The sequence below is a fragment of the Perca fluviatilis genome, chromosome 22 (genome assembly GCF_010015445.1).
Source record: "Perca fluviatilis chromosome 22, GENO_Pfluv_1.0, whole genome shotgun sequence".
NCBI lineage: Eukaryota > Metazoa > Chordata > Actinopteri > Perciformes > Percidae > Perca > Perca fluviatilis.
Window position 1 is genome coordinate 7,861,932 of NC_053133.1, and position 27,068 is coordinate 7,888,999.

Here is a 27,068-nt window from a genome sequence, read left to right on the forward strand (position 1 = left end):
TAGGGTACACTTCTCAAGTGGGATTTTTATTCTGTGGGAAACATTAGTCTCTTACTGTACACATAACTTGTTGGTGCATTATGACAGACAGCTACTCAGTACAGCAGCGCCTACTGTTAATAAAATATCCATGTTTACGAGCAAAATAAGAAACAATGTTAAAAAGATAAATATTAGTTTCAGTGTAAAGCACAGCATGCAGTTTTCTTTGACTTGCAGCAGTAGAACTATATTGCATCAGTCTCTAATAAATATGCTGAACTTCACACTGGTTCTAGGCAGATATACACAATAGATAGTGTCTATTCTGTCGTCGTGCAGCTCTGAGCTTCAGAGCCTGCCTAAGCAACTGGACACAGAGAAAGTGCAATTTTAAAACAGCGGGGGACAATAAACATCCAGGGCAACAAGGACACACAGCTGTGTGGATGTGTGCGAGAGAATGAGGGCGTTTGGTATTAAGGGCGCTGCACAGGCGAGGTTACAGTTCATGAGTTTGTCGAGACAAAACAGAGTGGAGTGACACCTAAGGAAATGACACAGACAGGAAATGAACACAGCATGTGGCCAAACAGAGATGGCTGCTGATTACCGGAGCTCTTTTACTACACACGCGCCGACTCCTCACAGACATTCAGTCTTGCACACAGACTGGATTTTGTTTTAGGCCTTCACATGGCTACTGAAGCGTCGGACTCTTTAGGCCGGTTGCGTACGACGTGCTCCAGCTGTCCGGAGTCGGACACGTCGAAGGTGGTCTTGTACTTGGCTAGGATCTTCATCAGAGGACGCAGCTTCAACCACCACTGCTCCTTGGGGATCCTGTGACTGCAGGCAGGCGAGCAAAAATAAATAAATAATATATATATATATATATATATGGAGCAGGGACCACATGGATATGTCATACAGTGACTTTAAAGGCTAAAACTGGTGTTTGGGTTTATTGATGGATCAGCTCTGACATAAATTTAACAATATTTAGCATCATTCATTTTTATACAGACCTCTTAGTTGCGGCCCCACATTGTTGTTGGGGGAGCCAACACTAACATGTACCACAACTAGTTATTTATCCATATTTACTGATATCACAAAGTCTGCCACGATATGATTTTAATTCTATGCAGCGGCCTGTGACCGATACCATAAGCCCATTTAACACAATGTTATATACATTTACAAAATATCAGGGTGGGAAATTAGCACCCGCCGGTGACTTTGCCTTGTTTACCAGCCACAGTGGCGGGTGAATTGTAAAACATTCCTTGTAACGGATTGGACAGTTTTTGTCAAAGAATGCTGTTGTTAAGTAACAATGCTTATATGAGTCGCGTTACGTTACTGCTAATGAATCCCCAAAATGTCCAGATTTTGCTGCTTCATAATAAAAACATTAAAATACCAACATAACGGAGGACCTTTATTGTGAAGAACTTACAGGAAATGAAACCATTCACAGCCGGGGCTTTGACCACGCATAGTCGAGTAGCTAGTTTTCAGCGCTAGTCCGTGAGTCCGTGACACATGTAGCTAGCTAGCTGAGCTGAGGTAGGCTACAGACGAAAGGAAAATGATCTGTTAAAAAATGTGGCGACATATCCCCGGTGTTAAGAGGCCCGCCGCGGAGTCAGCAGTAGCTATGACTGTACAAACAGTTGAGAGCCAAGTAAAGAAAAAGAGAAGCTACTTCTCAAACAAGTGGCGCATTGACAAACGTACAGCGAAAGACCGTTCAAAACATTTCAGACCGTCCTGCCAACCTGTAGACATTTTAACGTCAATGTAGACTAACGATGTTTAAGGAGCTGCTGCCGTTTTAATCCTGTCGGCTCTCTGCTGCTCAGTTCTACCCCGCGACTGACGAGACACACACACACACACACACACACACACACACACACACACACACACACACACACACGATGCAGGAAAAACCGGAGATGAGACATACAGGATGACCTAAATTGAGGACAGCTACACTTGTTATTGTAAGATCAATGATAAGTTTAACTCCAATAAGTCCTTTATCAAACCGTATGAATGTGTGTCTCAGGCCAGGATAGGAAATTAATTAACAATGTAAAGATCAACAAGCTACTGACACATAATAAATACATTTATATTAATAAAATATGTATTAATAATAAGTAATTTAATAAAGCAATTAAAAGTATGCTAGTGCACTTTCTTTTATAAATTTGAATTCCGGAAAAAGTGGCTGGTAAAATTGGGCAAAAAAGTTAATTTCCCACCCTGCAAAATATGATTTGACAGTTTAATTACTGAGCTCTTCCAGACACTGAAATGAAAACAAAGTACTCTTTTTAATAAAAAGAAGAAATCTAAAGTGGGAATTTCAAAATACAGGCACATCCTAAAGATGACGATCTGTTCCCACACCACCTTCCATATCAAATTCAATGACTTTCCAGGCCCAATCACCCCAAAGTCAAGCATCAACCACGGCATAGTTTGAGAAACAGATCAAGGTTAATTACTGCTACAATACTGAGAATTTTTGTTTTGTAGTTTGAGTAGAACTATTACACACACACACACACACACACACAGAGACACAGAAGATTGGTGGAGTTTGAGTAGTGTGATACGTACACAAAGTCGGTCTCGTCCTTGAGTTGTACAACGGGCTGGAAGACCAGAGCCCTGCGACGCATCCCCAGCAGGCAGCAGGAGTCCTCGGTGTTGGCAAACACTCGGCCTGCGGGGAGACACCGGAACAGTCAGAGGAGGAAACACAGTACCTTCGCTGGTTGCAAACAAATAAGACATTTGGCAGTGGGTGTGAGAGGTTCAATAGAGGGGTGGAAGCAGTTCTGTGTGGATCTACAGGAGGGCGACAATGAGGTGCAACTGAAAGACAGGAAGCAACTGAGGCAACATCAAGCATCATAGACGGACAAGAAAATGTGGGGTAAAGCAGGAAAATGGTTCCATTATTGATACAGGTCATGCTCGTGGTTTCCAGTCTTACAATTTCAGATGAATTGGGAAGTGGAAATGGAGTACTACTGCTAAATTTGTGAGACTAAGGGGCCTGCCTATCTTGCACCCGGCGCAGCGCAAAGCCAGACGCAAGTGTCTTTGCTAGTTTAAGACCGACGCAGTTGTCTGTTTCCTATCCAGCGCCCGTCTCGTTCAAATAGCAAATGCACCTGCGCCCATGGGCGTGCTGGTCTTACAGGGAGGTGTGTTCAGGTGAATTCTTGGCTTATTGCTATCTTGAGGCAGCGGAAAGTGATCGCGCCATTGGCCAACAAAAACCATAATATGGCAGAATGATCACAAAGACGACAAAGAGGGACATGGAGTTAAATATAAAGATGGAGGTGGTCATGGAGCCAGCAAAAAAAAAAAAAAAAAAGGATTTACCTTCGTCTTATGTCATCCATGTGTATGGGAAATAGACATAAAAAACAAAAGAGGAGTTTTAACTTTAATTGTAGCCTAAAGTTTATACACTTGCAGTGTGCTTTTAAGACAAACTACAATTCACACATCACTCATTCTTGTTAGCGTTATCCGTCCATAAGAACATTCAAGTCACTTTCTCATTAAATAGTTATGCTGATGGATGTAAATGATCAATAAATAATTTCCTTTTGAGAGGACAGAAATGCATCAAAATGGTAGACAGTGACTCCATGACAGATCGGTCACGCCTCTATAGGGAGGAAGAGGATCCACTACCACACGTCGTCTCACTAATATTGAAGTGGAGCATTAACCTTACCCTGTCTGAATGTCTCCAGCAGCTTTTTGCTAACCCACTGCATCGCCTTGGCGGAGATCTTGGTCCCAAAGTTACGGTCGAACGGAGACGGCGCTCCTCCCTTTCAAAAGAATCAAAATGTTTCATTTTATCGCATTCTTTAACCCCCCCCAAAAAAACAACATGAGGATGAAACGACCTGACGATTGATATTTTGTCCATATATGCTGTGTATTAAATTTGGCAGTTTCCTTTAGTTGTGCTGTGACCAGACTCAGTCTCATTTGTTTCAGACTTTTCTGTTGTCTTCTTACACACCAGCCTGCATTCTCAACCTGCTGTATATGTTGTTGGTCTTTTAACGGTAAATATGTCACATCCACAGTCAAGAAACAGGAAATGATGATTAAAAAAAAAAGATTTATATTCTAGGGTTTCCGCGGGGTTTTAAAAAGTCTAACATTTCAAAAATCTAAATTTTAAGCCTTAAAAAGTCTTAAATCCGCTGAAGTATTGTGTTCTAGGTCTTAAATAATTTTAAACGGGTCTTAATTTTCCTACGTCAATGTAACACTACCTCTAAGGCCGGTTACACACTGGACGCGTCGCGTGAGCGTGGTGTTTCTGTTGGGTCTCAGCTGCGTGGATGTTTCTGTGTCCTACACACCAGAAGCGTGTCTGGGTAAGTGGGCTATCTGTTTATAACAACTTTGTGTAGCTGTAAAGAGCCTCTATCTATATATCTGATGTTGGACCGTCACTCAGAACACACACTACGTTGTTATCGTAGCCTATCCTACCATTTATATATAGCCTACTGATTTGATTAAAGCAAGACAATGTCGGCAGTATTGACTGCAAAATATGTTATTCTGTAAAAACAGCAGTTGGTCAAGGCCATTTTTTTGTATTATATTTAACGGTTATTATTTGTGCTATGTTTTCTGGAACAAAATGTATTTTCATTTTTCCTGCCACCAGGACACCCCCCCCCCCACCCCAAACGTATTTTATTTAACTGTTATTATTATTTGTGCTATGTTTTCTGGAACAAAATGTATTTTCATTTTTCATGAAACCCATTACTTGCTGCAGGCACAACCCAATTTTCCCTTGAGGATCATCAAAGTTTAGTTTGATCCACTTTTATCTGTGCTACTCTCAAGACACACAAAGTCAAAATACAACAAAGCCAATCCATGTAAAATGAAGATCTGCATATTTATGATACAAATATAGAAAAATGTTATTAAATCTTTCTTTAGTCTGAATGAATTGTTACCCCTGATACAGCTAAAGGAAATACTCCCATTTAGTCAGTATGAAATTGTTTGGTCTTTATTATTATATTATAGGGTGTGGTCTCTAGACCTATTCTATCTGTAAAGTGTTTTGAGATAACTCCTGTTATGATTTGACACTATAAATAAAATTGAATTAAATAGAAATGGGAACCAGTGTGGCTGGGCCTACCTGCTGCATGTGTCCGAGCACATTCTTCCTGGAGTCAAACACTCCCCTTCCTTCTTCAGAGTACAGCTGGTAGATGAAGTCGGTGGTGTAGTTTTCATTACAGTTCTCATTCCTACACACACACACACACACACACACACACACACACACACACACACACAGTTATTAGTCAGATGTCTGAGTCTACATGTAGCCATTGTTCTTTCCTCACTAAGATCATGTCATAGTGAAACAAGACGAAAGCAAAATTGCAAAATGTCAGCTGTTTGGTGTTGACATCAACATTGCTTCTGTTTACTATACAAGCAGCTTAAAATCAAGTGCTGAGGACAGGAAATACTGGATCATAGGAACTTCAAAAATGCAGCAGCAGTGCCCCAATTATGTGTCTGAATTTGTACTTACACAACATCACATAATCACTATGTGGCTCAGCCTTAAAATTAGCTGTGACTGTCTGGACTGCTAGAATCATCATGTTACCTGAGGACCAGTCCTCTTTGAATGCTGGTCTTCATTTTCTCAGTCAAATGTTCAACATTGGCCTGTAGGAATAAATAGGAAATGTGAGTGACCAGTAGATGGCATTGCCATCCCAGAATTAGTCTGAATTGCCTTTTGTAGATGAAGTGAGCGTGAGTGGGCATTTACGCAGCCTGCGTCGGCCGTCTGACGGTGCGGCAAAACCGCAGGTCTTTCCGTTCATTTTGAATGGGGGTAGTGCTTCAGGCTGAGGTGGGGTTTGCTACAGGGGACCCACACAAAACGACGCAGCGGGCCTGCAGCATAAAGTTGAGACCAACTCAACTTTTGAAGAGACGCAACCCGACATCACGCTGCAGCGGCCAATCATGTAACCGCAATCAGACTTGTCAACCAGTTCTGAGGCGGTAAACATCACTACTTTTAATCGCTGCCACAAGAAAGTCTGAACTGCCCAGGAGTTTGTGTAACAGCTGACTGTTTGCCAAACAACAAATAACAGTCGATCTGTCTCGCTTGGCTGTTTCTTTTCTTTCTCTCTTACTCCGTGAAATGAAGCTGCCTTCAAGTGCAGTCGGAAACGTTGAGATCTATAAACAATTTGACGGAAAACGGTAACTGTGAAATATTAAGTCTGCTTGTGCTACATTGGGGGGTTAAAGGACACAACAGGATGACGGACAAATGGGCAGTTTCAGTGACCACACCTCCCGCACAACCCTGCGGCAAATCGCTTGATCACTATTTTGGTCTGAATGTGGGCTTAGGGAGTGAATGCCTTGATGGAGAGTTGAGAAATCAAAGCGGAGACACAAACAGCAGAGGCAGTCAATGTTGAGGTGCATGCATGCATGTTACTAAGACATGATGGATTACCTGCAAGTCTCTGATGTCGAATGGCTCCTCGTAGATGTAGGCAGCGTCGGCTCCAGCAGCCAGGCCGCCTACGCTGGCCAGGTAGCCGCAGTAGCCTCCCATGGTCTCGATGATGAACACGCGTCTCTTGGTCCCACTGGCCGACTGCTTGATGCGGTCACAAGTCTGACACATGCAATAAGCTCACAATGTCAGTACACATGAGGTGATTATTACAAGCTTAGCATTATGAAACTGTTAATATGTGAGATATCTCCAGATAAATGTCTTGTTTAACATATCAAAGTGCCAAACCAGCAAGGTTAGAAGTGTGACGATTAGTCATGTTCTGATAAATACATTCCATATAGAAATACAACAGCAAGACACTAGTTTTAAGGCCAGCATGCTTATTTCTCAATCTGCACAAGAGTCAACTTGCTACGTTTTAACAATTCAGGCAGATTCAGGCTAAAATGCTGCTTTCGCCAGTTAGACTGGAGTCCTGCATAAGGATGAGAGAGCACATCAAATGGTAAACTTCACATATCATTTAAAACTGAAATGTTTGGTTAGAACTTTTGGTTAGAATTGTACTTATAGATACGGTATAAACTATCTTTTCTATTTGATCTGACATTAAAACATTATTTTAATAGTCCAATGCTGATAATCAGTTTGTCATCAGGTGACTGTGATGTCAGTAATAAGTCCAGTTTCAGATGCTACAACAATGTTAAAGGTGCATTCTACTGATTCAGCATTACACATCTATAAAGCTGGGGCACTCACAAGAGACGGATCAAGGCAGCCGAGGCCGAGATATTAGAATAGAATGGGTCAACACTGGATCAACATTTCCCATATTGCAACTTGATAGTATCTTTCATTAGACTCTACTTGCTTCAGTGTTTGGGTTAAGGTTAATCCTGAGTTATAATGTTAGAACTACAGTTAGGGTAAGATGTAGGTTGGGATAAAGTTAGGTTAAGATACAGATACAGAAATCTATAGAGCTGCAGCAAATACTCATGCAACACTTTACTGCACATCTGCTTTTGGAAGCTGACAGTTTGCTGAGTATAAGCACTGGACCATTAACTGATACGTGATATTATGTGTCATTTTCATCCTCTGTGCATTAGCATTTTAAACAAAGCGGTCAAAGTTGTTGGGGCAGCGGTTTGTCAGCGGTCTTACCTCCACGATGGCATTGAGGGCTGTGTCTGCCCCGATACTGAGATCTGTGCCCGGTACATTGTTACTTATGGTGGCAGGCAGCATACACATCGGGATGCAAAGCTCCTCATAGGCAGAGCGAGCCTCATACAGCTGCAGCAGACTCTCAAAGGCCTGAAGCGGCAGTATATGAAAACGCGTTAGAGCCACTAAAGGCTGGCCACTGAGAGAGAAAAGTGAATCTCTCTCAGTTTACAGGAGTGTATCCTGCCATTCCGGCTCTTTCCGTGTGATAGCGGCAATGGCTTCCCTTTGGCAGAAAGGACGGAGGGACAGAAGTGTGGATTGAGAAGTAGAGAAGAAAGTGAAGAAGAATGAAATTAAGAGAATGGAAGGACATTGACAGGACAAAACGTAGAAGGAAAGTGATGGAACAGATAGAACAGAGGGAAGAAAGACAGAGCTCTGCATGTTGGTGATTCAGCAGCTCAATGCAGTGACACTGCATAGGACAACCATATGACGGCCACATCTGCTGTGGAAGGTTATCTGCAGGCAAGACGAGCACCGATCGAGTCCGCATACACAGGAGGATGAATAAGATGGGGGCAAAGATTCAGGTTCGGAGATGTTATCCTGGTTATATTCACGCTGGTTCTTTAGTGCATTTGAGTTACCATGATGCTTTAAACAAAAACAGCAAGAGCAGTGTTGGGTATTATTATTATTTTTATATATTCTCTGCCTAAAGAACCTCAAATGTATGCATTGTTACTAAATAACGTTTGTATAGAAGCTTCATTATCAATACAAGCAGATAGATGCAATACAGTGCATGTTAAGTGTACTACAGGGTGTTAGTTTGTGCTCTGTAGCTGTATGTGAGCGCTAACTAGACATCATGTTAACTACTCATCTTGATGTTAATGATGTGGGAGGACACAAACACACAGACGGGGAGAGCAGAGCAAACATGGCGGCCACGACTCTCGTGCACCTCACAGCATGCCCGCAGGTTGTCACTCACTTACTCACCTGATAGGAAGGGAGGGACGCTACTCTGGACCTTGGTTTTACTTTTACCAGTCAGGCCTCAAAGTTACAGACGTGACTCTATTTGTCTGTCTGGCTGAGTTTCTGATGTTTTAGTTTTAGTCCAGATGTGGCTAACAGGTGCAATGTTCACAAATTCACTGACTGGTAAAATGACTGAGTTTTTTTTTCCCTTCGTTGAAACATGATTGGCTGGCTGGCTATGTGAGCATGAGCAAGTTTGACTGTGTGTCTGCTTGTGTGCATGTGTGTGTGGTTTCTATCTATCCGTCTGTGTGTTACTGTGAGTTCAACTGTTCTGGTTGCCAGCCCCATCACTTACAGTAGTGATGGCGTTCAGAGCCGTGTCAGCGCCAATGCTGAGGTCTGAGCCTGGCACATTGTTGGAGACTGTGGCTGGGACCATGACCATGGGCACACAGAACTCGTCATATTTCCCGCGCGCCGTTAACAATTCCAGCAGTGACAGGAAGCCCTGCAGGGCAGAGCCAAGCACTTTAGTGTCTGCAAGGGTGGCTGGCAGGTTGGTTTGGTTGAGAGGTGCTACTTGCCACAAGGAGGGGAAGGACAGGGTGCCAAGGGGAGGAGCCAGGTCTATCACAACGGACAGCAGCGAAACAGACAGGTACCACTCCACATACTCTAAACATTATCTCTCTCACACGCACACACACACATCCATACATATACATTTACTTGCATATATCACAGGAAAATAAAGCTGGTGAGCATCTAAATGGGATTGCGTGAAATGGCTGGAAAAAAGCAGGTGCCCCCTGTTTCCAATTATAACCAAAACATCATATTGTTATATTTCAGTTACAGTGTGTGTTGCTTTACTTTTCATTTCAATAATTCAAATGCCCCAAATTTTTAATCCTACTTTCTCTCTAATGATATATTTAGAGTGATGAAAATCAACAGTGAACCAAGAAATTACTTTGAAGCATGATTATGTAGATGACTATGTAAGGAGCCATATGGTGGTATGCTGACATCAAATGGGATAAGACTGATGGAAAGGATCAACATTACAGTGTTCACTGTCATATACTGTACATATAGACATCTGACAATATAATTAGTAATGCTTCAACAGTTACTTTGTCGTTTTTAAGCGTATGAGCATTCTCACCATGTTGGTGAATATGAAATATAGCATTAGCGCTCCTGTCATGAATTTTCAAATGTCTAAGAGCTTAAAAGCTTATAGAAAGTAAAAATGATAATGTAGCCTCATTAGCGAAATTAGCTAGCAGGGACAAAAAAAGCTTTAAACATACCTCAAATCCACCAACAATTAGGAGTGCATTAATGTTGTGCTTTCGCATCTGCTCAGCAATTTTATCAATATGCTTTGCAGGAAGTGTTCTGTAGGAAAGGAAAGAACAAAGTTGTCATTTATTTATATGAACTGTTTCGGTGCATGTCAAAACATTCAAACAGTTACAAAGTATATAGCTGTGAATGTGGTCCTTAAAAGGTATAATATGCAGCAGTATCCTAAAAAAACAATGTATAGACTAATACAAAAAGAATTCCTCTAAATCATCACTTGTGACCCACCAGAAGTGTGTGCGGTGTCTGTATCTGCAGTGACCCTGCCCTCTGCCTGTATTTTCTCTTTTCTTTTTATTTTGCTGTGGGTTAGAGTTAGTTTATGGGTGTCAGCAAAGAGCCTTTGGCTGCATGTGGGTGTGTAACCCCCAGCCAGTAACAGAGTACAGGGTGTGCAGCCCATTCTCATTCCCAACCACAGCTTTGTTAGGCCCCTCAGCGTCTCATACCGACACACAAAACCCTTTAGCATCTGTATGATACAAAGCGGCGATATTTGACGACCAACGGGTTACTACATCGCTGTGTTTTTATTTGCTTTAGTGTTTCCCTGCTCCTCTCTTTCTCCTCTGCTCCAAACAGATGTGTGTGTCTGTTTTACCGTCACACACACACAGACAGAAGGAAAATGTTGCATTCAATCCATCAGTGAGGCACCTTCCCGCAGGGGAAGGATATGCATAGGGGTTTATTTGTGCTTCATGTAGGTGCCATGAAACATTCCAAAAAATAACTTTTATTCCTCTGTTTCACTGCTTTTTTCCTCGCTAGTGCCCCTCCCTCTTCATTCACTCTCTAGCTCACTCGACTACCGCTGCTCTCTCTCTCTGGCTCTGGAGGTGGGAAGGAGGGGCCAACTTTGAACGCCGTTTACAAACACCAACTGACAAAAGTTGGGCTACATATTATATCTTTAAAGCCAAAATCTGTATCTGAGTCTACAGCAGTATCGATATCTGAGTTTACAATACTCCACCACTCTAAGGAATGACTTAATAAATAATATATATAGATATTTTTTTAAACCTTATGAATCTCATTTTGAATGCTAAACAGTTTCTGTTCAACCAGAGATAACCGAGCAAGGCTTTACCTTTTGGTTCCCAAAAGGGATCCACCTTGTCCCGTCCATCCTCCGACATCAGCCCATTTAATCTCCTTAATCTGAGGGTGAGACAATAGTGACACATGCAAATTTTACTCCATCACGTTCTTTTAGCATTCAAATGTATGAATCCTATGCCTAAAATTAATTATTTATTAGTGTTTGTTCATTTACCTCACACCTTAATACATCCAGAACCTCCTGTGTTAGTTACAGTTCTGTATTATCTGACACATCTTCCTGGTGTCAGAGATTGTTAGGAGAGTTAACTTTCTGGCCACACTCTCATATATATATATATATATATATATATATATATATATATATATATATAACAGAGGAACTGGACCGGTGAAAACACAAAGGTGTGTAGCAGAGAGTACCAGAGCACTGAATTATAGAAATCCATTACTCCCGCTGGTCTAATCTTCCTGGGGTCAGTTGGCACAGCCTGATTTCAGCTGGCCAGAGCACACACCGGATGTTTAACTAACCACTAATACTGAGGACATTTTGATGAAGATAAACGATCAGATTGTTATTTAAGTGCTGTTCTTTGAATAAGCCAAATATGGACTGAGGTGACTTACAGTTTTTTTTCTCCGGGAAAAGATCAAAGGAGGATAAAAGAGAGGAAACCAGTTCTACCAGTCACACAGCAGGAAAATAGCAGTGTCTCAAATTACAGCACAGTCTCACACAGACCTGGGTTCACATAAAGACTCACATATCTACTGTCTGCTTTTACCTTTCATTCATCATTGAAGATTTCCTCCATAGTTAGATCAGGTAGAAATCTACCACTGATTGATTACTCAGAAGCTGTGTTTTACGGTCTGTGTATTCTTTTGCCCTCTATCAGTTTGTTGTGGTACTGCATCAACTTTGGCTGAGCCGGGCAGAGGAGGGAGACTTGGTTTACATTAATCTAGACCGATTATCCCTTGTGGCCTAACAGTGGTTGTGCACTGCCAATTCTCTTTTGAGCTCTTGATTAAAACACACAATATTTTATTAAACTGTTAGTGTAGATTATTTGATGAATACATTTCAAATGTAACATTAAATATCCTTAGTGTGATGACTTTCCTACAAGATTTTCAATTTAACGTAGTGAGATTGCAAAGTGGTGTATTATATACATGCAACAGTGCACTAGTATATAAGTCATATACAGTAGTACCCACCTGGCCTTTGTAGAATCCCTCAAACCCGTCACTGACAGCAAACATCTTGTGCCCCTCAGAGATGCCCACCCTGACGGCTGAACGAACGGCAGCATTCATGCCCGCTGCAGGGGCACCAACATTCAACACTGCCACATTGAAGTTGCTCTGAGGGCAGAAAACAGACATCAAATGGGACCAGAGGTGTAGAAAGTACTAGAGACCCATACTTGAGTAAAAGTACAAGTGCACAAAAAAGTGACTTGAGTAGAAGTTGAAGTGCTCTTTAAGTACCCCACTTAAGTGGAAGTACTAAAGTATTCAAAAATGTTTGTACTTAAGTATTGCAAGTAGTTTATTTTAAAATGTACTAAAAGTACAAGTATTGTGTTATGTAGTTATTAAAGAAAGCAGTCAAATTTGGAATATCATATTGTTGGAGTTAAACTTTTTACTTGGTAGTAAGGCAGTCACAAGCTGTACATTGCTGGATATGAAGGAAGTTTCTGAAATAAACCCCAAAAGGTACATTAATGTCACAGCTGTTATAACTACTATTACCTAATATAACAGTGGGTTATTAATCACTTATTAACAAATACTGAAATAAAATGTGTGATTTAGTGGAAAGTTAGCAAGCTAGCAAAATATAGATAAACTAGCAGTTTCACATCACAGGGTCAAACGGTTAACATTCATGACTCACTGCAGACTCAAACAACTCAGGAATAGATTACTCTGCTGCAACAATAACTAAATAGAAAGAGTACAAACTTAGATCGTCTCTGACTTCTGAACAGGCTTCTGACTAATTATCGTACGTAACTAACGTAGGCGTAACTACACACGCTGTAACCTACACTGTCTCCGTATTCACAACAGGAATTCACAACAGTAACAATGCAGCACATAAAAAATGTATCGGAGTAAAAGTATTAAACTCATCGAAAATATGTACTCAAGTAAAAGTGGAAGTAGGAGAAAAAAAAGAATACTCCAGTAGAGTACAGATACAGCCTTTTAGTACTTAAGTACAGCAGTGAAGTAGTTCTACTTCGTTACTATACTGCTCTGAATGGGACCAACATTGTTTTATCATCGCACTAAATAAAGACTGTATGTTGCAGTTGTTTTTGGAGGACAGTTGATCAAGCTCCGCAGAGCGAATCAATAAATGGTTTCTGCTCTGCTCTCAGCTCCATGCTGAGCCTACATTGGTCATTATCACAGATGCAGGGGGAGCCAAACCCTGAGGCGAGCTCCACAGCATGGCATCTGCCGTGCTGCCTCTACACTTCACTGATCTGAGCTGCTTCTTTTGGAGCTACAGCAGCAGGCTGTCACAGCTCCTGGCAGGGTTGAACAAGTCATCCCTTAGCAGGGAGCCAGGTGTCATATGATATCGCTGTATGATAGACCAACACTGAGCCACCTGGGCCTTATGTGAAGCATACCACTGCAACTACACAGCAAGCAGCTGAAACAGTTTATTATTAACTGCTTCACATAATTACAAGTCACCTTATTTTCCACATAACAGCAGGAAACCGCTGACACCATGTTTAACTAGCATGCTTTATGCACCTGTTTTCAGAGAAATACTCACATTACTCTATATTGCCAAACCACGCACTTACAGGAATACTTTAATCAGTACATGAGCCTTGTTTTGCCAAGGATACCTCTGAAAATAGCAGCACAGTGCACCACGACTGCATCAGCTGAGTCATTATTTGTTGGCAGATCTTTAGGACAGTAATAAAAAATTAAACATCTCAGTGGTTTGGGGAGGCAAATGTAACTCTCTAAAAACAATCTGCACTCCAGGCATGGTGGGGGCTGCTACTATGTGTGTGTGGGGGGGGAAAACAACTCCTGCTTAGTGTGTGTCTGTATATTTCTGGCTTGTGTTAGGAGCGAGGAAACAGAGCTGACAACACCGTCACTGTCAAAAGGAAAGGAAATGTCAAGATGTCGTGAGGTGACTTACAACTGGCAGTTCGGATTCTGGTTTACGATGAGCCAGCAGTTTGTATGTCCTCAGGTTGTTTTCAAAACTCCTGCAGTAAAAATGGAACATGCAATATTGTTACACCAGTAGTATGGAACATTTTCCGCACGACATACATGAAAATGCACAATATAGCAGTCCCTTCAAGTTCCGCTGCTTTTTTTGGGGGATTGTTGCAGCCCAAAATGCCAGATTTTGCGGCAGCTGATGGTAAACAATTGCGATAAAAGATGCAATGTTCTGTATTTTTGTTGTAATGAAATTGCGGGAGATGGTGAAAATTGCAAAAACGTTTTTTTAGTGTACTTCTTAAAAAATAAAAGGAAACTTGTTTCAGGATGAATAAAACTACTCTGGGCTGAGTGTTCCTAGTAGGCTAACCTTACCAAAAAGGCTCAGGATACTGCAAATGCTGGTATAATGTGAAAATGGCTGGTGGATTTTGTGTCACGGGGAGAACTGAGAAGCAGCCCCACCCGCTGCAGAAAGCAGACAGGATTGAAACAGCAGCAGCTTTTAACAACTTCAGAGTGACAAAATGTTACAGCGTACATTGATGTTAAAATGTGTACAGGTTGGCAGGACGGTCTAATAATAATAATAATAATAATAATAATAATTTATACTTTATTAATCCCACAAGGGGAAATTCCAATGTTTTAACTCTTGTTTTTACACACATTACACACAGGTCCGAATTACACACACATGCTCAGAACCTATACATGCACTAATGGAGAGATGTCAGAGTGAAATTGTTAAATTGTTATGCATGGTCTTTGGTGGTATGTTTTGTTGGTAAATGTGAGGTGTTTGAGTCACACACATCTCATCTTCATACCAAAAACAAGGAAATGAATTTGGCGACATACGTGTGTTACGTCAACCCGTTCTCACACCCGCTTGGTCAGCGGCTCTCAGCGTCCGGTACCTAGGCAAAAGTCTGGCACGGGGTACTGCTGTGATTGGTGGAAGTTGGGGACGCTCGGATTATTGGTCAAATTTGCGCTAAAGTTGCGGTGATTGGACAAAATTGCGAGAAGCACTAAACTCTCGTGAGATTGTTTGAATTGTTGCGATCGCGACATCGCAAAATTCCTGGAGTGACTGAGGGTCAAAACTGAGGGTTGTAAATTGAATTAGCTGCATCATTAGAATTTCCAACTAATCGTTGACTCTATGCTGATGGTGCTCTAAATAGCACCGTGGTCCACTTTCTGTACTACACCTGTCTACAGTAAGCAACATCAAACTCATTCCATGTCTTGATCTTGAGTTAAGTGATGTCTTTGGTATATGGGATTGGTCCCAGCGGGTTGTCCGTCATACCTGCCCCGAAGCTTAACAGCCTCCTCAAACCGTTTCCCGTCCATGGCCCTCTGGACCTCTTGAGTCTAAGGAAAAGAGAGGAGTATTTTCACTGTACTTCCTGTATGTACCAAAGCAGAGGCACTTTGTTTAACTTATATCAGCTAAGATGAAATATATGTAGGCATTCATAATGTGATCTTTGAAGGGCCTATTATGAGCGCAACAATTGCTGCATATGGGACTCACCGCCTTTCTATTTTAAAGAGACAGAACAATGCAATAGTAGACATGTCATCAATACTGAGCCATGTTTTGACCTGGAATAGAATTGCATTCCTTGAACCACTTTACAAAATCAGAAAAAAATAATTGAAACATTTGGCGAGATTGTCCCTTGAGTTCTGTCAAAATCTAAACATGGTATTCCAAGTTCAACAACAAAGCCTCTTTATGCATTTCTATGGTGATGGGTTCTATTACATCACCATCCAGCAGGCGGTCATCGCCAACCCTGCCAAATGCTTTACATAATCATTAACCAGACACAACTGCCTCTCAAACAATACAACTCTCTTGTGAACATTACTGGCACTTCAGGCCCGATGGGCCATTCCTTAATGCTCCTCCAACCCTCCCCCATTGACTCTGCCTCTCTTAGTCCAGCTGAGTCATTTCCCAGTGTTTTGTGTTTGTATGTGCTCTGCAGTTCCCCTCTCTCCCCAGCTTCCGTACTTTTGTAAATACGTGTTTGTGTGTGTATTGAATGTGTGGCCTGTTTCCAGCCCGGTCCAGTGCCTACCATCTGTACACACTCCATCAGAGGCAGGCGCACCGATTGGTTACCACACAGAGAGACCACGCAGGCTGGCGTGTTGGCTGTGGTTTCAAGAAGGGCAAGAACAGCCTCCACACCCATACGACTGGCCTGTGTGAGCAAACACACAGATAAAACTGCATCATCCTCACTATCAAAACCTTTCTTTGTTTCTCCTGTACACATGTAATGTTTTCTTTGCCAACACATTCTTCCCCAAATCCAGTGATTTCTTTTCCACACTGGACACAAAATTGAAAAAAAAATAATCCTCCGATATGTCTTTTTCTCTGCTTCAATTTTTAGTTGGTCTGTGGTCAACACGAAGAGATTTGTCTCTCACTGTTTGTGATGCAGTGCTTCACGTGTTGAGCCACAAATCTGTTAATGTGCTTAGCCTGAAACCTGGAGCCAATTCTCCTCACACACATACAGGATCAAACAGGAAATGCATTAGACAACTAGACTATTACTACCAAAATACCTCAAATAGAGCACACAGAAAACGTTTACAACAGATTGATAGTGTGCACACTTATATAGAGAATTTATATAATAAATGCTACAAGTTGTAAAATTCAAACAGTCAAAATGTAAATGGTACTCAAATAAAGGCAGATAACCAGCAAATGTTTAGTATTTTGCTTGAAAAATTGATTAATTCATGTTAAAAATAAATAAGTGGTGGACCTACCAGGATGCGGTCAAAAGCAGAAGGGGTCCCTCCTCTCTGCACATGCCCTAGGATTGTGACTCGTGTGTCAAAACCCAAGCATTTGACAACAAGCTAGGAGGATAAAATGTACACGTCTTAGCAAATACTGCGGCAATTTTCTTTATTATTCCTCTAAAGGCAAATACTTCTGTACAGTACATTTAACGTATTCATGAGATTATGCAAGTGTATTTCATGCATATTAGTAATTCTGCTAAAAGTGCAACATGGCATCATGACTTTGCTTAAACATACACGCCACTTTCCTAAAGCGTGTTACCTGTACGCATTTTGAGCTATCCACGTGTATGTCTACGCTGTATATAGCAGATGTCACGTGGCGTCTTATCGCGAGAACGTGCCGTAGTATCGCGAGAACAACGTCACACGCATGTAAAAAAAAACAAAAGAAAACAAACAAAGGTTGGGTTTAGGAAAAGAACATTGGGAAAGGCTTTAGTAACACAAAAAAACGACAAAAACAATATAATGTTGGTCAATGGCGGCCGTACGGCGTTGATAAACACGCTAAAAAGTGATTATGCGTCTTGATAACACGCACAAACGGCATACGAATTGGCGTGTCATACATACGCCACTTTATGAGATCAGTCTGAAAAGTGAAATTTTGTCTGCAATAGAACCATACTATGAAACAAGTGTGTATGCAAACGTATATACATACATACAAACATGACCAGGCACATCACACACTGAAACACAAACACAGTAGAAAAGCTTAAGAGAAGGGGAAACAGCAAAGCACAAGCAAGCCATTCTAATTTTTCAGTCATGTTAGCAGGGAGCTCTTAGCTTAAACTGAACATCACAGAAGATCCCAAGCTGGAAGTGCTAAATCAAGTGGTGATGCTCGGGTACTGTACGAGAAAACAAAACGCTTGAAATGTTTGCCTTCAAATAAAAAAAAACAGTTAGTGCAGGGTCGTGGCACATGGTGATTATCTCTGTGAGCAAATTTACAGTGTCATAACATACATACCCATGTTACATTTAAAAAAACAAAACATTCAATACAACTATGTGTGAAGCGGTTAGAAATAAATGACAGTGGATTTCACAAATGTCTGGGCGTGAGGTTTAGTGAGGGTATCTGCTCAGGCTTTTATAGTGGTAGTAGACAGCCATCTCATACTGTAAAACTAGAGAGTGTGTCTGATAGAGCACTCCAGAAACACAGCAACAGAGTTAAAGCCACACCAGGGCAGCAGTACAGTAGTATAGGTCATACAGGAGGCAATGCAAAGCTGGCACTTGCCACACTTTTACACAAAGCTCTGTACTTACATCCTTGATATAGTCAGTGGTAATGGGCGTGTTGCTACGATCAATCGCCCCTTCGGCTACAATTATGATATTCAGCCTTTTCATTCCTGCTCGGTTCTACAAGGAGGGGTGGTGGAGAAACAACATGACAGAAAAACTGAGACTGTGCCTGCGACGTGGGCTTTCAGAAGCACAGGGGCCAGACGATGCTAACAGCCGGGAGGCTGAGAATATATTATTTCATAATGAAATTTGTCACTGCAGCTTGTGTTTGCACTTTGTAATCAGCAATATCCTGCCAACCTTATTGCTGGTCATTACTGCATTATTATGGACTTAGTATGCAGCCTCATGGTTTTCTTATCAGGAGCAAGGTGGGGCTTTTTTATACCCACATGAGCATCCTGTAAGGATATTCTGATGCCAATTATCAAGAAAACTGTAATACAGACTATTTAGGCTATTTGTGGCACAGAAGACTGATTTCCATCAGTCGGGTCTCCATGCTTCTGGCTTCCCCTTTCTTTGCACTCAGGTACTCACATCCTTGACTATACCAGAGGTTATGGGCTTCCCATGCCTGTCTATGGCTCCCTCTGCAACTATGATAATGTTCAGCCTTGTGCCCCTGGAACGGGTCTGAATCATAGAACAGTGGCATGTTTCCAAAGCAGAAAAAAAAACACAATGTGACACTAGATGATGCAGACCAAACACTTTCCTTCACATAAGTCTTCTCTGATAGAAGAAACACAGAATTTTCTCCTTGTAGAAAAACAGAAATGTTGTGCAGAATACTAACATTGTCATGTTAAACAAGACAGCAAGAGAGAATTATATACACTTGTTATGAGTCACTTGGTTTACTGTGGGGAACAAATAAGATTGTGTTACCGCAGACAGTTTTTCACACATCTTTTCCTCCCAGCCGTCCTCTGGGGGCATCTCAGGGATCAACACCCAGTCTGCTCCACACGCCAGGGCACTAACCAAGGCCAGGTAGCTAGGATAAAACACACAGACAGAACACTGTATCTATAAACAGAGGTGATATTGGTCTCTATCTCTGCCTTAGGGATTATGTTTTTGGATCTGCTATTGAGTTTATGAAATGCATTCTTACCCACAGTGTCTGCCCATCACCTCCAACACAAATGTTCTCTGGTGACTGAAAGATCAGAACAGAAAATATAACACAGCGCTATACTGATGTATTCAAGAACAGACGTTTGAAAGGTGATGCTAAATAGAGCTGAAATTAGCCTAAATATGGTGATGTGTTTGCCGTTCAATTGCCTGACAGGTCGAAAATGGAGAATATGTTTTATTTCAACTTTAATTCCTCAGGATACTCTGACATTCCATTTGCAATACTGCATTGACCTTACATTTGTTAAAAAGCAAGTGTAAGTAGGTATACATAAATCTTTCATAGATGTGTATGTTTATCCTGCCATTGTCATGCTAGGACAATGAAATGCTTAGTCACAGTAAGTACAAAATCTCCTATTTAGGACTTCAAATGGATTTTGCATTATCCAACCTTTATTTGCAAGTTCAGGGTGTACAGTACTTCTGCTCATAGCTGTATCAAATATAACTGATATAAATAAACAAACAAATAGAGCAGCTCTATCTCCACCTCACCTCTGTGCAGTTGTCATAATTGCATCCACCACTTCGATGATTCTGTGCAGAGCAGAGTCAGTGCCGATTGTCATGTCAGTTCCACAGAAGTCGTTATCAATGGAGCCAACCATCCCCACGATGTGAAGGGCCGAATACTTCTGAACAGCATCAGCCTCGATCAAGCCTGAAAGGATCATATTATTTATGTTATCTTGCTTATAATGCTAGATTCACATTTCTAATGAGCCTACACATGCAAGAGTGAAGCTGGCAGCTGGAAATGGTTTGAGGAGAAGATTCTTTCTGAACATAGCAAGACTCTAACTTAAAAATAGACCACCCTTTAATTCAGTTTTCCTGTGAGATAGTTAAATCCGGAAACGTTTAGCCTTCGATGGGACATCTTTACCATCATGCCCTGTATGGAATAAACCCATATTTGCTGGAGGCAGAACACTGACAAACAATACATGGCAGTGTTGAGGTGTCTGCTAATACTGGCAGGTGTTGTAGCGAGTCAATGGAACAAAATCTATAAGTGACCAATGTGGTTTTTAACAGCATAGTCTATATCCACGACGTTACACTTTCGGGATTGCTCCGTTACCTTCCGCTTTCTTTGTGTTGGAATTTTAAACTCCGGTGGATTTGTGAGGACTATGGTTAACTGCTCCTCAGATCTCTGCAGGGTAAATCCAGACAGCTAGCTAGACTATCTGTCTAATCTGAGTTTTCTGTTGCACAACTAAAACAATTTTGAACGTACACGTTCCACCAAAACAAGTTCCTTGCCGAGGCTATTTTGCAGCGGCACTGTGGCTCTGCCCGGTGCTTAGCGCCGCCCATGACGATTGTGATTGGTTTAAAGAAATGCCAATAAACCAGAGCACGTTTTTCTCCCATCCCGGAATGCTGTGTGGACTGGCCAGACCCTCTTTGCAGCGCTGTGGAGGAAGGTCTGGCAAAGTGAGACTACTAACAGCACAACGTGCAGTTACTGGGTTTGCAGCTGATTGAGCACACCTGAAATTAAGAAAATAGTAGGGGTGGTACGGTTCATGAAAAAACATCTGAACCGTTTAGTTCGCTTGTCTCCGTTCAGAGCGTGTGCGGGTCGCACGGTTCGTCAGTACACTGTTAATGTGCACTAACCACTTGCTGCCGTAGTGCCCACTTTCGACACCTATGTTAAAACACTTACCGGAAATGACGAGCGGAATGAGCGTCATGAACGCAACACATGGCAGCTGATTGGACGAAAGCGTCACGTGGGTCTTGCTGCTCCCAAATTTAAAAACTGACTCTAATGGTGTCTCGTTCTGAATACGATCTCGTATTTTACGAAAATAGTTCACCGAAACGTGTTTCTGAAAACATTTTAAGGGACAAATAGGCCATACAGTTGCTGAATCTGTCTGTTTCAAAGGTCAGTTTAAAAGATTTTCGTCAGATTTTGAGAGACGGCGAGCCGACCGCTCCTCAAGTGGATTGTGCAGTACTGCAGGTCAAGTCACATGTAGAAATGTCAAGCGGGAGAGATAAGGAAGGCTGCCCGAAGCTGGAGTACGCACCAGCGTCGTATAAGTCTGGTGTGTGGGAACATTTTGGATTTCATGTTACCTATGATGACAGTGGAAATAAAACAATAGATAGAACTGCCACTGTGTGCAAGCATTGTGCAACATGCATTCAATAAGCTAATTTTAGCTATATATCATATGCTGAAGTATATTTCTAGAGTGTTTAAGATTCAAAGAAAAAATAACTAGAACTGTGGGTTTTGTGAACCATGCCACCCCCTAGAAAATAGTATGAGGGTAAAGCAAAGAGGAGGTTTATCTTTCCTCAGTACCTTGCTCCGCCAACTCCCCCAGCAGCCCACTCCATTCCTCCCTAAAGAGGTTGGCTCCGGTCAGGCTGCCATCTCCACCGATCACACACAGGTTGGTGATGCCGTGCTGCACCAGGTTGTGAGCTGCCTTCAGGCGTCCCTCGTGGCTGCGAAACTCTTTACAGCGGGCACTGCCGATAACAGTCCCACCCTGATGACGACAAGTGTGAAGATTTCAGCCTATTACACTCTTTTCCTGTGACTTTAGGTCACTCTGCCTCCTTTTTGCAACTCAAGCCCTGTGTACTTGGTGCAGTATGGTGTTTAGTGTTTACAAGAGTAAACACTGCTGATAGTACACAGTGACTGCTGGGATGTTAGGGAATGACCTCTTTAACCACAAAACAACTTTGCCTATTAGCTACGTGATTTGCATGTTCCTCTTGAGTGCCCTATTGCATTAGATGTGGCTGCTGCCAATGATAAGTACTCACCACTTGTAGCATGCTGGAGACACTTTCCCATGTGGCTTCCTTTATGTTCTCGCCACCGTCCACCATACCCTGATATCCCTGATTAAAAAATATAAAGCATCTTAGTAAATAAATACGAACTAAGATTACTAAACAGATACCGCAAACAACATCAAGCTAACAGCTGGAGTGATGTGGACTCCTAATGGCATCATTAGCTCATCATCACTCAGAACTAAATAAATATATCAACCTAATGCAATACCATAGCAAAGTGAAATGGGGAAGAAAAAAAAAGTGTAATTGTGAAACTCAAGAAATGAATATGGTTTAAAAGTGTGTCCATCCTCATATGTTGTCATGCAGAAGTGTGCATGAGAACAACCCAGAGTACCGTGGTACCTGAGTGGGAGGGTGGTTTCATACGAGGCATATGCTAAAGCCTCAAGCCAGTTATGTAACCGCACACTGAGCGAGGAGGTCCATGACATACACAGATGTGTAGGGATCACAGGGTGGGCAAGCAGAGCACAGACCCTCGCCAAAGCTGCTGTAACATCTGCTATGTGAGAATAAGATAGTCCATAGATGTGGACCTGGGATCTTACTGTTGTCAATTTGCAACTAAAGTGCAGCCTTTCCTTCATTAAATGCATTTAGGGTTGGGTACCGTTCACTTTCGAATTCAGGTCCAGTACCTTTTTTCAGTACTTTCCCTCTGTAATAACAAAACATTAATTTCAGTTGTAAAAATAATTCCTGTCCTATTTACTTGGAACATTTTGTTATTTATTGAAAACATTTTACACGCCACACAAAATAAAACACCTCCCTCTCCCCTCCCAGACCTGTCCATAAAACCTATCTAATAATTATTAATTTCTTGCACTCACTGTATATTTTATTCTTGTATTTGTATCTTATTCTATTTTAGCCTGTTTTTATTTTCTATCTCTTTTTAAATTGCTCTTTACTGTTTTATATAAAGTGTTTTGAATTGCCTTGTTGCTAAAATGTGCTATAGAAATAAAATTGCCTGGCCCTACAACCTCAGCCTGTCAGTCAGTCAATAGGGAATAGTGAACACTCTGGTGCCTGCCTGTCACAGAGGAAGTCGAACGTTAATCCATACTGCGACCGCTTTCGCCTCTCCGTTATATACGCAGTCTGCATGGAGTTTTGGAAAATGTAATGACACTTGCAACCGCTTTGCCATGTGTGTGTGTGTGTGTGTGTGTGTGTGTGTGTGTGTGTGTGTGTGTGTGTGTGTGTGTGTGTGTGTGTGTGTCAGAGCTCCGCTCTCTGACAACATGTGCTCATGCTTATGTGCTCTCAAGTACTGAAACCTGGCACCATTTGATTTAACGTGAATCGGTCCTCGGTAGTACCGAGGGAATTCAGTCGGTACCCAACCCTAAATGCATTAATCTGAAACACTTGTCACTACTTCCGACATCTTTGTCATTAGTTTGCTAAAATATGGATGTCTTATACCTCTGCTGTGTTAAAAAAAAGGTTAATAATTAAACATTTTACCTGTGTTACCTGTGGATTTTTTTTTAAAACAAACCGGTATTGCTATATAAAGGTGATGTGGCTGCAAGTCATGTTTTCCTATGTCGGGCACACTTCTATTGTACGAAATAAACTACGAGCTGTGTCAAAGGCCTTAACAATGATCATCACAAAGTGTGGGCTCACCTCATGAATGAAATAAACTTTTGCTCCCACATATAACCCCATTCGAACCACGGCACGTACGGCAGCATTCATCCCTGAAAAACAATAAAAGAATACCTTTTAAGTAATCTTAGCAAAACAACTTTGTGCAACACTGCAGTGATGAGCAGAGTAAATAGTTAAACTTTAAAGAAGGAAAACCAGTTTCAACTGTAGAAAATCTTTGTAAAATCCTGATTTGCCTGGCTGTTTCACACCAATTTTATCTCTGTCAGAAAGAACGGCAGCAGCGGAACTTTAATTCCCTCTCTCTTAGTATTTGTGTTACATAAGTGTGTGTGTGTGTGTGTGTGTGTGTGTGTGTGTGTGTGTGTGTGTGTGTGTGTGTGTGTGTGTGTGTGTGTGTGTGTGTGTGTGTTTGCAGTCTATCTGTGTTTAAACTTATCTGTGGCTTGGGCCACATTTATTTTCACCACAGCATACTGCCATTTTTGGTCAGTCAGTTTCCCAGCTCCTCCTACAGCCTCCCAGTTACTTTGTGGTTAGTCGAAGTGAACTTGAATGTCAATGACAGTGGGGATAATGCTTTACCCACAGCAGGCAGACAGGAACTTGGCTGACGACTGCGGGAGATATACACAACAGAAGAAAGGACTGAGTTTCCCTTCTCTGCACAAACCGGTAAACAGTACAGATCTAATGGCAAACAGTGTTGTTACTAAGCAACACAGAGGTTTAGGTTAGTCGAGCAGTGGAGAAGACAGCAAAGAAAAAAAGACAGTGAAATGTACAGTATATGGTAAACTATACTGGGAAGTAAAACCCCTTGAGAAATTAGTGTTTTTTTCCTACAGTCACAAAACAAAGCACCCATAACCATTAGAAAGGGACCAACTATTCACCATATTGTCAGTGTAACAGCCTACTGTTTTATTATATATTACATAACTATGTTCAAATAAACACAGTTAGAGAAGACAGAAGAGGTTTAGGGATTGATAAACAGGCACACAAAGAATGCAAGTAAGAAAGACAATACGACATATATAACATTTTAAGATTATCCAAAAAAAAAAGATCTTTCATGTTTCTTGTGCAGCTTAGAGGTTTTTATCAAAGCTAAAAGTCTTAAGTATTCATTCTGCATAACTGACACTATTCTCGTGCAGAGTGAGTGATAGACCAAGCCAAGGCTACACAATGCCCTCTGACACTGACATTCAGTTCCTGTCATGCATGCCACTGCCTCATTTCGTTTGGCTCTGGGGCCAACTCCATGCTTTTTTTTTTTCTCCCTGTGTGTGTTAATGTGTAGGCTGCTAACAGTGAATTCCAATTCTAAAGCCAACCACCAAAGATTGATTTATTTATTTGTTTTTTAATCCTGAGCCAAAGAGAGCTATATTGTCCATTACGTGGCTGGCAATTACAGTAAAGCGTATAAAACTGCAGTGCTGCTGATTGTTTAAAAATGCAGAAAGTAGAGTGCAAGCTAAAACGTCTCCAGGTTGACCTCCCACAGCCTTTTGTCACAGAAGAAAAATGTATGCCACAACATCTTAATGCTTCAACATGTTACACAAAATTCTGGTGCAATGTTTGTTCTAAAATTGTATTATTATTAAAATATCATATTGCCACAAAAAAGGCCTACTGCTTACTGGTAGCTTTCATTTAATGACTTAGTTTCTGCCTTCAAAATTCCTAGCAGGGCTTGAACTGAAAAAACGATATTGGTTTTTAGCATTAAGTTGCAGTAGCCATTACTACTACAGTTTTCTGCTAAACTAATAGCACCAAATTACTATGAAAATGTAGTACCTTATATAGTGAAAAATAGATTATAACTAGTGTTTCAGTCAAATGAGGAGACGAGTCGGTGAGCACGTGACCAGGGTTTCCTCTATGACGCCCGAGTGGGAGAGACGTAACGTTAGCTAGACTGTTTAGTATAAAGGATATTTGATGTAGCTGTGCAACTCATCACGTAGACAGGATACAGCCATTCCACCACAGGCACTCACTGTGACTGCTAGCTAACCACAACCTCATGTCTCATCTCACTGAAAATATAGCCTACATGTTAAGGATGCTATTTTTTTCAGTGTCTATCCCTCTTGTCAGTCCCTGCTTGTTAATAACCTAACAGCACAACCCGCAATGCAGTGGTCTGCACTTCTGTGGCGGCCACTGCTTCATAAATTAATTAGAACAAGTTAATTAAATTGTAACCTTAACTCGTCAGTTATGCTGCGCTATGTCTGTGAATAGGAAAAAGCGACACGGTTTGGCTCGACCTTGACAGCTCTCGTAACTGCTGTCACCGTGCTTAGCGACAAATGTGTCCCCAAATCAATGGCAGAGGATGATGCGGTTAGCCAGTTAGCAAGAAATGTCATGTTAGCATGCTAACTATAATACATCCATGATGCTAACTGGCGGGCTTCCTGACTAAATGGTCGTAACAATATTCACGGTTATAGTTTTGCTGCTGTACAATGCTTCTTACACTATAATAAGAGAAGCATAGCCACTTTACTAATGGTACAGTGCATCACCCAGTTGAAGAAGTGTATTTTTGCCCTCTAAGGGCCTGTCCTCACTGGCCCAATAATAACGTTACATTATCTGGGAAACTGTCAATCCGACAGTTTACCTTGAGCATCCCCTCCGCTCGTCAGCACTGCGATGGCTTTCCCCGCTCCCGACAGGTTCTCAAAGAATATTTTCTTGCCGTCTGGCTGCGCCATTTTCACAGCGGTTTACTGTATATCCCAGTCCAATTCGATAAAAAAAAATACAACGGGACCGCAACAGTATAGAATTGTGCTAAAATGATGAAGGGCACTACACGTCCGCCCCCTCTACCTATTTTTGCCAGGCCGCTATGCTCTCCTTTTCCCTGTTCCGCATCTATTCGTCGATGTGCAAAGAC

General features: G+C 41.6%; 1 protein-coding gene across 8 annotated transcripts; it reads right to left on the reverse strand.

Moving 5' to 3' along the window:
- On the reverse strand, positions 1 to 27,068 carry pfkpa (phosphofructokinase, platelet a). Of its 8 annotated transcripts, none has more exons than XM_039789879.1 (23): positions 26,790 to 27,067; positions 24,155 to 24,228; positions 22,475 to 22,552; positions 22,002 to 22,191; positions 20,168 to 20,333; positions 19,644 to 19,688; positions 19,415 to 19,523; positions 18,542 to 18,637; positions 17,216 to 17,308; positions 16,507 to 16,632; positions 15,726 to 15,790; positions 14,376 to 14,445; positions 12,407 to 12,553; positions 11,208 to 11,278; positions 10,060 to 10,147; positions 7,745 to 7,897; positions 6,566 to 6,730; positions 5,690 to 5,751; positions 5,207 to 5,318; positions 3,755 to 3,854; positions 3,394 to 3,399; positions 2,617 to 2,722; positions 1 to 828 (listed from the first exon to the last, which is right to left on the reverse strand). In XM_039789879.1, the coding sequence occupies exons 1-23, from the start codon at positions 26,881 to 26,883 to the stop codon at positions 672 to 674; spliced, it is 2,373 nt and encodes a 790-aa protein (XP_039645813.1). In that variant the 5' UTR covers positions 26,884 to 27,067; the 3' UTR covers positions 1 to 671. The 8 variants fall into 8 exon arrangements, with proteins under 8 accessions (XP_039645813.1, XP_039645814.1, XP_039645812.1 ...); XM_039789880.1 differs by lacking the exon at positions 7,745 to 7,897 and adding an exon at positions 9,099 to 9,251; XM_039789878.1 differs by lacking the exons at positions 7,745 to 7,897; positions 18,542 to 18,637 and adding exons at positions 9,099 to 9,251; positions 19,064 to 19,159.

Excerpts from the sequence above, each read along its gene's own strand:
- pfkpa (XM_039789879.1), bottom strand. The coding sequence starts at position 26,883 with ATGGCGCAGCCAGACGGCAAGAAAATATTCTTTGAGAACCTGTCGGGA. Across the intron at positions 17,309-18,541 it reads CCACTGACTATATCAAGGAT|CTTGTTGTCAAATGCTTGGG; the intron begins GTAAGTACAGAG and ends TTATCCTCCTAG. Across the intron at positions 6,731-7,744 it reads CCCTCAATGCCATCGTGGAG|ACTTGTGACCGCATCAAGCA; the intron begins GTAAGACCGCTG and ends TGCATGTGTCAG.